The sequence below is a fragment of the Kogia breviceps genome, chromosome 12 (genome assembly GCF_026419965.1).
Source record: "Kogia breviceps isolate mKogBre1 chromosome 12, mKogBre1 haplotype 1, whole genome shotgun sequence".
Classification (NCBI taxonomy): domain Eukaryota; kingdom Metazoa; phylum Chordata; class Mammalia; order Artiodactyla; family Physeteridae; genus Kogia; species Kogia breviceps.
Genome location: NC_081321.1, coordinates 48,593,953 through 48,610,305, shown reverse-complemented (window position 1 = coordinate 48,610,305; position 16,353 = coordinate 48,593,953). Strand labels below are relative to the sequence as shown.

The window sequence follows — 16,353 nt, the reverse complement described above, 5'->3', positions numbered from 1 at the left end:
CAAATTTAGTTACTATAAGACACAGCAAATTTACTAATTAAGTCAATGTTTATAGAGAAACAAGAAGTAATAATGCCCCCTCCCATAGGTGTCCTATGCATCACCTTTTGTGTCTTATTTGGGAATTACTACTGCTACCACCTGGGCATATACCCTGAGAAAACCATAATTCAAAAAGAGTCATGTAGCAAAATGTTCATTGCAGCACTATTTACAATAGTCAGGAGATGGAAGCAACCTAAGTGTCCATCATCGGATGAATGGATAAAGAAGATGTGGCACATATATACAATGGAATATTACTCAGCCATAAAAAGAAACGAAATTGAGTTATTTGTAGTGAGGTGGATGGACCTGGAGTCTGTCATACAGAGTGAAGTCAGAAGGAAAAAAACAAATACCGTATGCTAACACATATATACGGAATCTAAAAAAAAAATGTCATGAACAGCCTAGGCGTAGGATGGTAATAAAGACACAGACCTACTAGAGCATGGACTTGAGGATATGGGGAGGGGGAAGGGTAAGCTGTGACGAAGTGAGAGAGTGGCATGGACATATATACACTACCAAATGTAGGGTGGATAGCTAGTGGGAAGCAGCTGCATAGCACAGGGAGATCAGCTCGGTGCTTTTTGACCACCTAGGGGGTGGGATAGAGAGGGTGGGAGGGAGGGAGATGCAAGAGGGAAGAGATATGGGAATATATGTATATGTATAACTGATTCACTTTGTTGTAAAGCAGAAACTAACACACCATTGTAAAGCAATTATACTCCAATAAAGATGTTTAAAAAAAAAAAAAGCATTTGCCTGGACAGACACTTTGCAGGGATTATCTGATTTAATCACAATAGCAAACATATGAGGGCTGATAATACCATTTTTATAATACCATTTTTATATTTCACATGGGAAGACTAAGGCTCAGGGGGTTTAAATAATTTATCAACCTCACAGTGTTAGAAAGTGATAAGGCAGAGATTTGAACCCAGACAGCCTGTCTGCAGAGCCCACACTATTTGTCATTATGCCTTTTACCATAGTGTGTTGTCTCCCATTGGTAACCTAGTCAGCATGATTTGAACAGGGAAAAAGAACTATAGGTTCCATGAATATAATGATTTTAAGAACTTTATAAAAGAATCTTTTGCACTTGGAGACAGAATGGATTCTTTAATTTTTTACCTTTTTTAGCCTTTCTAATTTATCTTACCTTGAAGATGGGCAGAGGATATAACATAATGGTCAAAGTACAAAATGAAGACAGATAGTATTAAAATAGTTGACTTCACTTCATGTTAAATATAGCATCTTATATGCCATTTACCTGGTTTTAGTTTCTCAATGTAAATCGGTGAACAGACGTAAAAAGACATGATTTTAGCATAAATTATTGAGAAATCTAATCAGAGCCCGGTAGTAGATTTGTTGGACTGGAAGAAATAAATGGATGCTCTCATCTTAAAGAATCAGTGCTTTTTAACTTCTTCAACCTGGCGGCTCATTACCAAGATAGATTTGTGCTTGTGACTAGAAATAATATTGATAATAGTAATAGTAATAATAATTTATTATTGCATGTGTTCAGCAGCCAAGTAGTTTAACTTACCGAATTGGCTGGTGTGCAGCACACACAAATAAAATTTGCATGAAAAAGAACAGCTGTGTAAAATACTGCCTTTGGAAAGGCAAATTTACTGAGATAGTGATTATAGTGTATGAAACTCAAGGCATAACCGTAATGATTGTAGGACCATTTCTCTCCCTCATGCAGTATTTTACATCTATTGCCCTCAGAACCAGAAGACAGTGAATTCATGGTAGCAAATGCTATTTCCTGTCCTGTAAAAGTGATTTTATTGCAACCTCCTGCTTTTACTCATGAAAACTTGCTGAAAAGCCTCCTTTGAAGGTAAAACTTTTACTAGTTGGCCTCTTCCAAAAGATGGGCTTGAGTGAAAAGAGAGTAATATATGAGTTCTAAAAATAAGGCAGTGCTTAATTTGATGTACTAAAAACTTACTGTTAAATGATAGCAAAATTTTTAAATGTTGGATTGTGTAAGTATTGTTTAGCAACTCTTTCATATCAGGAAGTTCCAGTTTATTATCTATAAAGGGTAAAATGGCAATCATTTTTCCTCCATTAGCATGTCATAATTTAAACATGATTCACTTGGACTTAATGAGCATATAAATCATAAAAGCATTTTCTGTACTGAATTTTAGACAATAATTTTAAAGTGTTATTTGGACCTTGCATATTAGGTGATGAAAATTGGTGACAATGTACCTGTATTCAGAATCATCTACATGTTTTTAAATTTTTGGCTTTGCCATTTCATTTGGTACAAATCTGTAAGTTGTCAGGGAGAGTGCTGATATATGTTCATATTTATACTTTGTTGAAAAGGGCAAATTATGACTTAGGCTTTGTTTGAATTCCTTAAATGTAGTCCTCTAACTTCAGTGAATGTCTGTTTGTTAATGGGATCCTCTCATTCTACTTTTAGTGGTTTTCTTGTTAAACATTTATGCATTGAAAAAAACTGATCCCAACTCTAAAACATTCATTTTTATAGTACTTCATAGTTGGCAAAGCTAGGTTTTCATAAGTATAATAATTCGATCCTCATAGCAACACTGTGAGGCTAACAAGATTATCCCCATTTTACACATGGGAAGCTGTAGGGCCCAGAGGTTGTATGACACAGCCAGTGTGATTAATATTATTGCCACACTGACCTAAATTCAGAGCTCTATGTGCTGAACCACAACAGTCCTCTGATCAAAATCAAATGATTTACAAAAATCATACTGAAAACAAGTTGTCTGTTACTCTTCATCTCATAAAATATGGATTTTTTTAGGATTAATAAACTAGGAAACTAGGAAATAGTGCATGAAATTGGAGAATAAGGAAAAGCTTTCATTATGTTTCAATCCTTGCTTATTTAGACGATCACTTCTTTAAATCATGTTTAAAGTTTGGTTTTCTAGCAATTATTTTAGCTGATAGAAACAACATGATAAAAATGTATTTATGATATTCTGGAGCATATGGATTGTATAATTATGTGTTTGTGTATACTTATATGTTTCCTCTACTGACATGGAAGAAAAAAATTATTACAGATATATAAACCTTTGGTATTATACTGTCAACTTGATGTCTATTTTTAAAGTTATGTGAAAATAAAGCTTTAAATATATAAAAGGTTGAGAGAATCCCTCCTCAGCTTTATATAAACCAGCAGGATGAAATACTTAACCTTGGAATGAAGATGTAAGAATGCATCCACTATACCCACCAAGAGATTACTTAGAACTTGGGCTTGCAGTGGCTCAAGAGGACGTGTTACTTGCTTTCCTGGAGTCATTGCAGAGTGTCCCTCCAGTTGCCTGTGTTGAACCTCTCCTGAGGCTAAACCAGTTGTTCTCTTCCTCTTTTTTTCCTGTCATTTCAAGCACTGGTCCCCATATTATGTTTCATAATGATTCCTACTAAGAGAATTTTCAGAAAAGGCAAGTGAATTTTCTCAGCCAGTGGAAATCAGATTGTGTTAAATCAATGTTTGTCAATAAAGTGTATCACAAAAATAAAATTTTTGTGTTTTTCACAGTGATCATGCATCTGCATCAGCAACCTGTAACATCATGTCCATAGCACTCTTCACATTTCCTCCCCACCTTCTTCTTACACTGACTCCCAGGCTGGGAGCCATTCTGACAACTTGTATAAAATGACCATTGAATGGCAGACAAATTGATAATGAAATTGCTTCCCTATCGAAGATATCCCCCACTCCCAGAATCTCTAGAGGCCAGCAGAGCCTTAACATCTGTGTCTTTCCACCCACAGTTGCATTCCTTCCATAGTTTCTCTGTGCACGGGTATAAGCAGCTACAAATACGCAGACAGAAGCTCCTTCGTTGGGAAGGGTAGCTGACCAACAAGACACAGATATGAAGGCTGCCTCCATGCAAAACCTACCTGTTAGAATTTTACACCTTCCTTTGGAGACAAGCTATGGCAGAGCAAAGTTTAGAGCTTCCTTTCTTATTTTAATGTTCCTATTTTTCATAGTTGACAGAAAACAATAAACAACACAAACAAAAACCAGTCTTGTGGCAAATGTTTCATGAAAAGACAAGTAACTGTCATTTAATGAAATAAAACCAAAGTATCCACAATATTTTTTAAAAACTCACCTTTGTTACTCATGGTTGCTGCAAAAGAACTGTTAGGCAACTCTAAGTACTGTGATACTAAGAGCATAACTAGAAATTCATTGACACAGCAGAAATCTGTCTCTATATCATATTCCTTCCATATGCATATAGAGATATCTGTGTATGTATCAGGTATTCTAGCTAGCAAGCTATTATCCCTTTTTCCTGCATACAGTCTCTGGACTTGAGTAGGTGTGAAAATCCAGTGTGAATCTGCCTCAGTAATTTATAATAGCATTAATCATAATGCTCTAGAGAGCTGGGAAGATGGTGGAAGAGTAAGACGCAGAGATCACCTTCCTCCCCACAGATACATCGGAAATACATCTACACGTGGAACAACTCCTATAGAACACCCACTGACCACTGGCAGAAGACCTCAGACCTCCCAAAAGGCAAGAAACTCCCCATGTACCTGGGTAGGGCAAAAGAAAAAAGAATAAACAGAGACAAAAGAATAGGGACCTACACCAGTGGGAGGGAGCCGTGAAGGAGGAAAGGTTTCCACACACTAGAAGCCCCTTCACAGGTGGAGACTGTGGGTGGCAGAGGGGGGAAGCTTCAGAGCCATAGAGGAGGGCACAGTAACAGAGTGCGGAGGGCAAAGCGGAGAGATTCCCGCACAGAGGATCGGTGCCAACCAGAACTCACCAGCCTGAGAGGCTTGTCTGCTCACCCGCCTGGGCAGGCAGAGGCTGGGAGCTGAGGCTCGGGCTTTGGAGGTCGGATCCCAGGGAGAGGACTGGTGGCGTGAACACAGCCTGAAGGGGTTAGTGCACCACGGTTAGCCGGGAAGGAGTCCGGGAGAAGTCTGGAGCTGCCAAAGAGGCAAGAGACCTTTTTTTCCCTCTTTGCTTCCCGGGGCACGAGGAGAGGGGACTAAGCGCGCCACTTAAAGGAGCTCCAGAGACGGGTGCGGAGCTGATGAAGAGACGAGAGACGTTTTCTTGCTTTTTTGTTTCCTGGTACACAAGGAGAGGGGATTAAGTGCACCGCTTAAAGGAGCTCCAGAGACGGGAGCGAGCTGCGGCTATCAGAACAGACCCCAGAGACGGGCATGAGACACTCAGGCTGCTGCTGCAGCCACCAAGAAGCCTGTGTGCGAGCACAGGTCACTCTCCACACCTCCCCTCCCGGGAGCCTGTGCAGCCCGCCACTGCCAGGGTCCCGTGATCCAGGGACAACTTCCCTGGGAGAACGCACTGCACGCCTCAGGCTGGTGCAACGTCATGCTGGCCTCTGCTGCCGCAGGCTCGCCCCACACTCCGTGCCCCTCCCTCCCTCCTGCCTGCCTGAGCCAGAGCCCCCGAATCAGCTGCTCCTTTAAACCCATCTTGTCTGAGCGAAGAACAGACGCCCTCCAGCGACCTATACTTAGAGGCAGGTCCAAACCAAAGCTGAAGCCCAGGAGCCATGTGAACAAAGAAGAGAAAGGGAAATTTATCCCAGCAGCCTCAGGAGCGGTAGATTAAATCTCCACAATCAACTTGATGTACCCTGCATCAGTGGAAAACCTGAATAGAAAACAAATCATCCCAAATTGAGGAGGTGGACTTTGAGAGCAAGATATATTATTTTTTCCCCTTTTCCTCTTTTTGTGAGTGTGTATGTGTATGCTTCTGTGTGAGATTTATCTGTAAAGCTTTGCTTTCACCATTTGTCCTAGGGTTCTGTCCATCCAGTGTTTTTTAACTTTAAAAAACATTTTTTTCTTAATAATTATTTTTTATTTTAATAACTTTATCTTACTTTATTTTATTTTATTTTATCCTCTTTCCTTCTTTCTACTTTTCCTCCCTTTTATTCTGAGCCATGTGGATGAAAGGCTCTTGGTGCTGCAGCCAGGAGTCAGTGCTGTGCCTCTGAGGTGGGAGAGCAAACATCAGGACACTGGCCCACAAGAGACCTCCCAGCTCCATGTAGTATGAAATGGCAAAAATCTCACTGAGATCTCCATCTCAACACCAACACCCAGCTTCACTCAATGACCAGCAATCTACAGTGCTGGACACCCTATGCCAAACAACTAGGAAGACAGGAACACAACCCCACCCATTAGCAGAGAGGCTGCCTAAAAACATAAGGCCACAGAAATACCAAAACACACCACCAGATGTGGACTTGCCCACCAGAAAGACAAGATCCAGCCTCATCCACCAGAACACAGGCACCAGTCCCCTCCACAAGGGAGCATACACAACCCACTGAACCAACTTTAGCCAATGGAAACAGACACCAAAAACAACGGGAACTACCAACCTGCAGCCTGCAAAAAGGAGACCCCAAAGACAGTAAGATAAGCAAAATGAGAAGAGAGAAAAACACACAACAGATGAAGGAGCAAGATAAAAACCAACCTGACCTAACAAATGAAGAGGAAATAAGCAGTCTACCTGAAAAAGAATTCAGAATAATGATAGTAAAGATGATCCAAAATCTTGGAAATAGAATAGAGAAAATGCAAGCAACATTTAACAAGGACCTAGAAGAACTAAAGAGGAAGCAAGCAACAATGAACAACACAATAAATGAAATTAAAAATACTCTAGAAGGGATCTATAGCAGAATAATTGAGGCAGAAGAATGGATAAGTGACCAGGAAGATAAAATAGTGGAAAAAAACTACTGCAGAGCAGAATAAAGAAAAATGAATGAAAAGAACTGAGGACACTCTCAGAGACCTCTGGGACAACATTAAATGCACCAACATTTGAATGATAGGGGTCCTAGAAGAAAAAGAGGAAAAGAAAGGGACTGAGAAAATATTTGAAGAGATTATAGTTGAAAACTTCCCTAATATGGAAAAGGAAATAGTTAATCAAATCCAGGAAGCACAGAGAGTCCCATAAAGGATAAATCCAATGATAAACACGCCAAGACACATATTTTTTGACATATATGTCAAAAAATAAATACAAAGAAAACATATGAAAAGCAGCAAGGCAAAAACAACAAATAACACACAAGAGAATCCCCATAAGGTTAACAGCTGACCTTTCAGCAGAAACTCTGTAAGCCAGAAGGGAGTGGCAGGACATATTTAAAGTAATGAAAGAGAAAAACCTACAACCAAGATTACTCTACCCAGCAAGGATCTCATTCAGATTTGATGGAGAAATTAAAACCTTTACAGACAAGCAAAAGCTGAGAGAGTTCAGCACCACCAAACCAGCTTTACAACAAATGCTAAAGGAACTTCCCTAGGCAAGAAACACAACAGAAGGAAAAGACCTACAATAACAAACACAAAACAATTGAGAAAATGGTAATAGGAATATACAAATCGAAAATTACCTTAAATGTAAATGGATTAAATGCTCCCACCAAAAGACACAGACTGGCTGAATGGATACAAAAACAAGACCCATATATATGCTGTCTACAAGAGACCTACTTCAGACCTAGAGACACATACAGACTGAAAGTGAGGAGATGGAAAAAGATACTCCATGCAAATGGAAATCAAAAGAAAGCTGGAGTAGCAATTCTCATATCAGACAAAATAGACTTTAAAATAAAGACTATTACAAGAGACATAGAAGGACACTACATAATGATCAAGGGATTGATCCATGAAGAAGATATAACAATTGTAAATATTTATGCACCCAACATAGGAGCACCTCAATACATAAGGCAAATAGTAACAGCCATAAAAAGGGAAATTGACAGTAACACAATCAGAGTAGGCGACTTTAACACCCCACTTTCACCAATGGAAAGATCATCCAAAATGAAAATAAATAAGGAAACACAAGCTTTAAATGATACATTACACAAGATGGACTTAATTGATATTTATAGGACATTCCATCCAAAAACAACAGAATACACATTTTTCTCAAGTGCTCATGGAACATTCTCCAGGATGGATATCTTGGTTCATAAATCAAGCCCTGGTAAATTTAAGAATATTGAAATTGTATCAAGTATCTTTTCCAATGAAAACGCTATGAGATTAGATATCCATTACTGGAAAAGATCTGAAAAAATACAAACAGTTGGCAGCTAAACAATACACTACTTAATAACGAAGTGATCACTGAAGAAATCAAAGAGGAAATCAAAAAATACCTAGAAACAAATGATGGAGACACGACGACCCAAAACCTATGGGATACAGCAAAAGCAGTTCTCAGAGGGAAGTTTATAGCAATACAATCCTACCTTAAGAAACAGGAAACATCTAGAATAAACAACCTAACCACACACCTAAAACAATTAGAGAAAGAACAAAAAATGCTAAATTTAGCAGAAGGAAAGAAATCATAAAGATCAGATCAGATATATATGAAAAAGAAATGAAGGAAAAGATAGCAAAGGTCAGTAAAACTAAAAGCTGGTTCTTTGAGAAGATAAACAAAATTGATAAACCATTAGCCAGACTCATCAAGAAAAAAAGGGAGAAGACTCAAATCAATAGATTTAGAAATGAAAAAGGAGAAGTAACAATGGACACTGCAGAAATACAAAAGATCATAAGAGATTACTACAAGCAACTCTATGCCAATAAAATGGACAACGTGGAAGAAATGGACAAATTTGTAGAAATGTACAACTGCCAAGACTGAATTAGGAAGAAATAGAAAATATGAACAGAACAATCACAAACACTGAAATTGAAACTGTGATTCAAAATCGTCCAACAAACAAAAGCCCAGGACCTTATAGCTTCACAGGCGAATTCTATCAAACATTTAGAGAAGAGCTAACACCTATCCTTCTCAAACTCTTCCAAAAGATAGCAGAGGGAGGAACACTCCCAAACTCATTCTACGAGGACACCATCACCCTGACACCAAAACCAGACAAAGATGTCACAAGGAAAGAAAACTACAGGCCAATATCACTGATGAATATAGATACAAAAATCCTCAACAAAATACTAGCAAACAGAATCCAACAGCACATTAAAAGGATCATACACCATGATCAAGTGGGGTTTATTCCAGGAATGCAAGGATTCTTCAATATACGCAAATCAATCAACGTGATACACCATATCAACAAACTGAAGGAGAAAAACCATATGATCATCTCAATAGATGCAGAGAAAGCTTTTGACAAAATTTAACACCCATGTATGATAAAAACCCTGAAGAAAGTAGGCATACAGGGAACTTTCCTCAACATAATAAAGGCCATGTATGACAAACCCACAGCCAGCATTGTTCTCAATGGTGAAAAACTGAAACCATTTCCACTGAGATCAGGAACAAGACAAGGTTGCCCACTCTCACCACTCTTATTCAACATAGTTTTGGAAGTTTTAGCCACAGCAATCAGAGAAGAAAAAGAAAGTAAAAGAATCCAAATCAGAAAAGAAGAACTAAAGCTGTCACTGTTTGCAGATGACATGATACTATACATAGAGAATCCTAAAGATGCTACCAGAAAACTAGTAGAACTAATCAATGAATTAGGTAAAGTAGCAGGATACAAAATTAATGCACAGAAATCTCTGGCAGTCCTATACACTAATGATGAAAACTCTGAGAGTGAAACTAAGAAAACACTCCCATTTACCATTGCAAGAAAAAGAATAAAATATCTAGGAATAAACCTACCTAAGGAGACAAAAGGCCTGTATGCAGAAAATTATAAGGCACTGATGAAAGAAATTAAAGATGATACAAATAGATGGAGAGATATACCATGTTCTTGGATTGGAAGAATCAATATTGTAAACCCATGCACATATGGTCACCTTATCTTTGATAAAGGAGGCAAGAATATACAGTGGAGAAAAGACATTCTCTTCAATAAGTAGTGCTGGGAAAATTGGACAGGTACATGTAAAAGTATGAGATTAGAACACTCCCTAACACCGTACACAAAAATAAGCTCAAAATGGATTAAAGACCTAAATGTAAGGCCAGACACTATCAAACTCTTAAAGGAAAACATAGGCAGAACACTCTATGACATAAATCACAGCAAGATCTTTTTTGACCCACCTCCTAGAGAAATGGAAATAAAAACAGAAATAAACAAATGGTACCTAATGAAACTTAAAAGCTTTTGCACAGCAAAGGATACCATAAACAAGACCAAAAGACAGCCCTCAGAATGGGAGAAAATACTTGCAAATGAAGCAACTGACAAAGGAGTAATCTCTAAGATTTACAAGCAGCTCATGCAGCTCAATATCAAAAAAAAACCCAATCCAAAAATGAGCAAAAGACCTAAATAGACATTTCTCCAAAGAAGATATACAGATTGACAACAAACACATGAAAGAATGCTCAACATCATTAATCATTAGAGAAATGCAAATCAAAACTATAATGAGATATCATCTCACACCGGTCAGAATGGCCATCATCAAAAAATCTAGAAACAATAAATGCTGGACAGGGTATGGAGAAAAGGGAACGTTCTTGCACTGTTGGTGAGAATTTAAATTGATACAGCCACTATGGAGAACAGTAAGGTGATTCCTTAAAAAACTAAAAATAGAACTATCATACGACCCAGCAATCCCACTACTAGGCATATACCCTGAGAAAACCATAATTCAAAAAGAGTCATGTACCAAAATGTTCATTGCAGCTCTATTTACGATAGCCAGGACATGGAAGCAACCTAAGTGTCCATCAACAGATGAATGGATAAGGAAGATGTGGCACATATATACAATGGAATATTACTCGTCCATAAAAAGAAATGAAACTGAGTTATTTGTAATGAGGTGGATAGACCTGGAGTCTGTCATACAGAGTGAAGTAAGTCAGAAGGATAAAAACAAATACCGTATGCTAACACATATATATGGAATCTAAAAAAAAAAAAAATGTCATGAAGAGATTAGTGGTAGGATGGGAATAAAACACAGACCTACTAGAGCATGGACTTGAGGATATAGGGAGGGGGAAGGGTAAGCTGTGACAATGTGAGAGAGTGGCAGGGATATATACACACTACCAAATGTAAATTACATAGCTAGTGGGAAGTTGCAGCATAGCACAGGGAGTTCACCTCTGTGCTTTGTGACCACCTAGAGGAGTGGGATAGGGAGGGTGGGAGGGAGGGTGACACAAGAGGGAAGAGTTATGGGAACATATGTATAACTGATTCACTTTGTTGTAAAGGAGAAACTAACACACTATTGTAAAACAGTTATACTCAAATAAAGATGTTTAAAAAATAAATAAATAAATGAAGTTCATAGGTGAACTTCAATTAAAAAAAAAAAAAAAGAGTCATGTGCCAAAATGTTCATTGCAGCTCTGTGTAGAATATCCAGGACATGGAAGCAACCTAAGTGTCCATCATCGGATGAATGGATAAAGAAGATGTGTCACATATATACAATGGAATATTACTCAGTCATAAAAAGAAACGAAATTGAGTTAATTGTAGTGAGGTCGATATACCAGAGTCTGTCATACAGAGTGAAGTAAGTCAGAAAGAGAAAAACAAATACTTTATGCTAACACATATATATTGAATCTAGGAAAAAAAAAAAAAAGGTCATGAAGAACCTAGGTAAGACGGGAACGGAGATGCAGACCTACTAGAAAATGGACTTGAGGATGTGGAGAGAGGGAAGGGTAGGCTGTGACAAAGTGAGAGAGTGGCATGGACATATATATACTACCAAACGTAGAATAGATAGCTAGTGGGAAGCAGCTGCATAGCACAGGGAGATCAGCTCCATGCTTTGTGACCACCTAGAAGGGTGGGATAGGGAGGGTGGGAGGGAGGGAGACACAAGAGGGTAGAGATATGGGAACATGTGTATATGTATAACTGATTCACTTTTTTTTATAAAGCAGAAACTAACACACCATTGTAAAGCAATTATACTCCAGTAAATATGTTAAAAAAAAAAAATCCCACGCGGGTGATGGGGAAGGAGGGAATGGGTTTTGGGTAAACTGTAACAGATCCTTGCTATTCTTACTGAGTTTTAGTAGATTTTCTTGAAGAAATGTTTCTGCATTTGCTCTTTGCCCTAGGACAATATCAAGGGACTTTAAACCATTTGCTCTTTAAATGATTTTCATCAGTTATGCTTGTTTCACTCTGGAGTGAATCTACACTGCTCCTCACATGTCATTATGAATGTGGAAGTCCTTCATTTCTATCTTCAATAAAATGCTGCTTTGTGTGGGAAAAGAAAAAATCTATATGGCATCCCAATGGGTCAGCCCTAAATTTCTTAAGCCAGGCTACTGATAAAAATGTTAGGTAGCCTCAAGGATAGAGCCTGGAAGATTTAGATGGAAACCTAAGTAGTGTAGTCGATTTGCAATGTTGTGTTAGTTTCTGGTACACAGCAAGGTGATTCAGTTATACATAAACACATATATATTCAGTTATATATATACATATTATTTTTCATATTATTTTCTATTATGAGTAACCATTATTCTTATCTCTATCCTCATATACCATTATAATGATATACCATCATGTTCAAAAATTATAATGCATATGATAAATTATAACAAAAAATATTACAAAATTTTTCATTTTACCATATAAATAATTGTCAGTTATATTGCCATTTTCATTATCTACATTTGTAGAGAAACGTAGGTCCCTAGAATATTCCTTAAGTTTTTCTTCTGAATTTTCAATGCTCAGATATTACAAAGAAAACCAAAACTGGAAGTATGCTAATCAATTTGTTCAGATCGCTCTTCACTTGAACTATATCTTAATCTATCATGGCCAGAAAACATATTCTACGGAAATTAGTTTGATGGTTATTTGTACAGGAATCTTATTTATGAAATTTATGTAAAACCTTTGTTTCTTTGCTCTAATTTCTTTATATTTTATTGAATGACATCTTTGTTAAAAACCTTTTGATTTAGAAAAACTATTTTCTCTAAAATTAAAAAATTTATTATTTTCAAAAGTGAAAAAAAATACTGCTCTTATCAATTTCATGAGAAATTTGGGCACCTTTAAAATTTGGTAAAGGATTGTACTATCATTAATTGTTTTTCTCTCAAAATAATAGGGTTTTTTTGCCTTATGAATAGCTAATTTTCTGAAATACAGTTGAGTCAAATAAGCACTCAACTTTTAAACTACTTCAAGAATTGATTTTATGGAAACAGATCTCAAGGGCTTTCTTAAAAGATGGGGTCTGATTGTATTCCTGAGGCCAAAGGCCTTTTTTCACTGACCTCTGGCATGATGTGTATGATCTCTGGGTTATTATGTCCACCAAGCCTGTGCAAAGAACAGGGATTCCAAAATCATTCTTCAGATCTGAAAGGACAAAGATCACCAGTTAAGATCTTCCTGGTCACCTGTTCGAGTCATTTGGATAATAGTGCAAGGGGCTCTAAAAATATTATGAAATAATAGAGAAAATAATTATTTTAATAAGCTATAAATACCTAAATATGGTAGTCCTTTAAAATTCAATAATTTATTTGATACAGCATTTTGAGTTACATATTCATTTCTAATGCTTCATTGTGTAGAGTTTTAAGATGACGGCTGTTATGAAATGATTCTATTTTCTTCTTCTTTTGCAGGTAACCCATTAACAAAGGATAAATCAAGTGATCCTCAAAGCTGATTACATTGAACATCAGCATAGAAACATAACTCATGAGGTGATCTTAAAGGAAAATTTTTATACAGCTCACAAGAGGCACTCTGGAGTCTATTATTTCCAGGAGATTTCATGGCTTGTAATCAGCTTCTTCTTGGAATCAAGACTTTTAAAAAGTCCAACATGAACTTCTATATCATGAAGATTTCATCAGATTTGAACTGTGTTCAATTTGTATAATTGCACTTGCAATAAGGATTTGAAGTTACTGTCTGAAGAGTTGGCGTTTCCGGATGGTGTCAGAGACACTTACCTTTTGGGCTCTTGGCTCCAAATGTGACTGCTTTTCTTGTTTCTGAAAGTCTCCCAAGTGCACTGGCCTTCTGTCATGGACCTGCTCCTGAGTCCTGTGTTCAGTGGCTAGGACTGCACATGGCTTCAGTGACTTTTCCTTTGCGAACTTCTCCTCTGGCATGGTGCAGACTGAGACAATTTATTTGTATCCTAATCATAGAGCTCTGAAAGCCTACATGTTTTAACATCTTAAAATTGCTTTTGTTAAAGGAATGGAAATATATATCCATTGATAATAATTATTGTTGGCAAGTAATAGTTATCTGAATACATCAATCATATAAGAATGTATAGACAAGCTGACATGTTTCCCCAAGGCTAACACACTGCTGCAGCCCTCTGTCAGTTAAATAGGTAGTAGTTAGAACTGAATTACCATTTTCATTATCATTATATACTCCTGTTTGGTACCTCTAGAGTACTCTCCCTTTCAGTTTTTTTTTCTTTAAGTGGGCTTTTTCTTTCTTTCTTTCTTTCTTTTTTGCAGTACGCTGGCCTCTCACTGTTGCAGCCTCTCCCGTTGCAGAGCACAGGCTCCGGACGCGCAGGCTCAGCGGCCATGGCTCACGGGCCCAGCCGCTCCATGGCATGTGGAATCTTCCCGGACCGGGGAAGGAACCCATGTCCCCTGCATCAGTAGGCGGACTCTCAACCACTGCGCCACCAGGGAAGCCCTTTCATTTTTATCTTTACTTTTTCCCTTCACAGAAATTAGCAGTGAGCAGTCAAGTATTTAGGTAACCTTCAGTTTCAAAAAATTGCCAGGGGTGCATGTGGGTTTTGATTTCTTAGCTTGAAAGTTATTCACTTAGATTTCTTCTAGTATTTTTTTAAACTGTCTTTCTATCTCATTTTAAAAAGGCTGTCTCTTGCTCTATCCCAATGACTGTTTGAATGCCTATCTATTTGTTTATTCAGTCTGTTGGTAGAATAAATTGTTCTTTTCCTTGGTCTCAATTTTATAAATATTTGCTTACAGTTGTCCCGTTCAAACAATTTCTTTAGTCAGTCTTTGTCCACGTTTTCGTAGTACTTTTAACATTTGTGGTTTTCAGTTCTACAGGAAAATCTTATAAATATTTCAAGGCCTTAAACATGTATGTACTTTTATTTCTAAGTTACTCACAGAATGTATAATTTTATACTACACCTGCTTTGTTTCATGTGTGATGCAGAGGGAGAGAAGAATGGAAATTGCATAGCCATTCTGGATATTGTGTAAATGTATAGTTTGAAGGAATGTAAAGGGGGAGGAGCTTCTATGTTTTACTCATCTTAGACTAATAGGAAGATAATTCGAAATTGTCCTATGAGAAGTTCCATTATATTAGAGAAGGTGTGGACATCTTTTGTTTTTTAAAACTCACTGACATGGCCAGTTAGGTATATGTTGATTTCCATGATGGAGGCTGACATCCAGACCAAAGCTCTCCAGGCTAAGTTGGTAACAACTTTCAAAGACCAATACATTACCCAGAATCTTTTCTCAGCTGAATGACTAAAAGTGTAAAATTTGTTAAACATTAAATTCATAAAGTATGCTTTTGATATTGAACTAAAGTAAACTATACTGCCCCATAAGTCCATGGAATGGAATGACTTTCTCCTTCCACTTTAATTATGCATATACAACTGGATGGCTCTGAGTGAATTTTACAATGGTTCAAGACTGTCTGAACTCATAAAGAAAGGAGTAACAGTTGTGCTGGAGTTTCTGCATCAGTAATAATATCATTAATTTCTTTGGAACAAAGTGGAAAACTATATTATTTTGGAAATTATGAATTTGTCCTAGGCTTGAAATTATAGATCATGACTCTCATTTTTTAAACTATGTCCCTTAAAATAACACTGGAAATTCTGTATTATATTCAAGTGTAATACATGCATATCAATAGAAAAAAAATAAATGGAATTTCAAATATATTAACTAGATTATCCCCAGTAGATTAATGTTGTGACTCTTCAGAAAAGGTGAATAAAATTGGAATATAAAATGGACTCTTTTTCATGAGTTACATTCAGAGAATCTGTTTTCCAGTGTTTTATCTTAAAAGCACTTCAGTTACTATCTAGGAAAACCTCTGAGTTTATGGGGAAGCTGACATAAATTCTTCAATCTTCTTTTTATAAAAATCCATGACAAATCTTGCCATTTACACAAGGTTGCGATATTTGACTTGCTTCTTTGCTAAGAAACAATTGAAATAGATATATCTACACTTGTGCCACTTGCTCACATCT

The 16,353-nt window shown here is 37.2% G+C and overlaps 1 protein-coding gene across 2 annotated transcripts in view; it reads left to right on the top strand.

Moving 5' to 3' along the window:
- Window positions 1–16,126, top strand: part of TAFA2 (TAFA chemokine like family member 2) — a 557,381-nt gene extending 541,255 nt beyond the window's left edge. The window contains exon 5 of one of the 2 annotated variants that reach the window (XM_059082216.2): window positions 13,736–16,126. In XM_059082216.2, coding sequence (XP_058938199.1) covers window positions 13,736–13,747 — 12 coding nt within the window. In that variant the 3' untranslated portion in view covers window positions 13,748–16,126. The remainder of the gene's footprint in view (window positions 1–13,735) is intronic. The other variant, XM_067009669.1, reaches the window with a different exon arrangement.
- The last annotated feature ends 227 nt before the right edge of the window (window positions 16,127–16,353 follow it).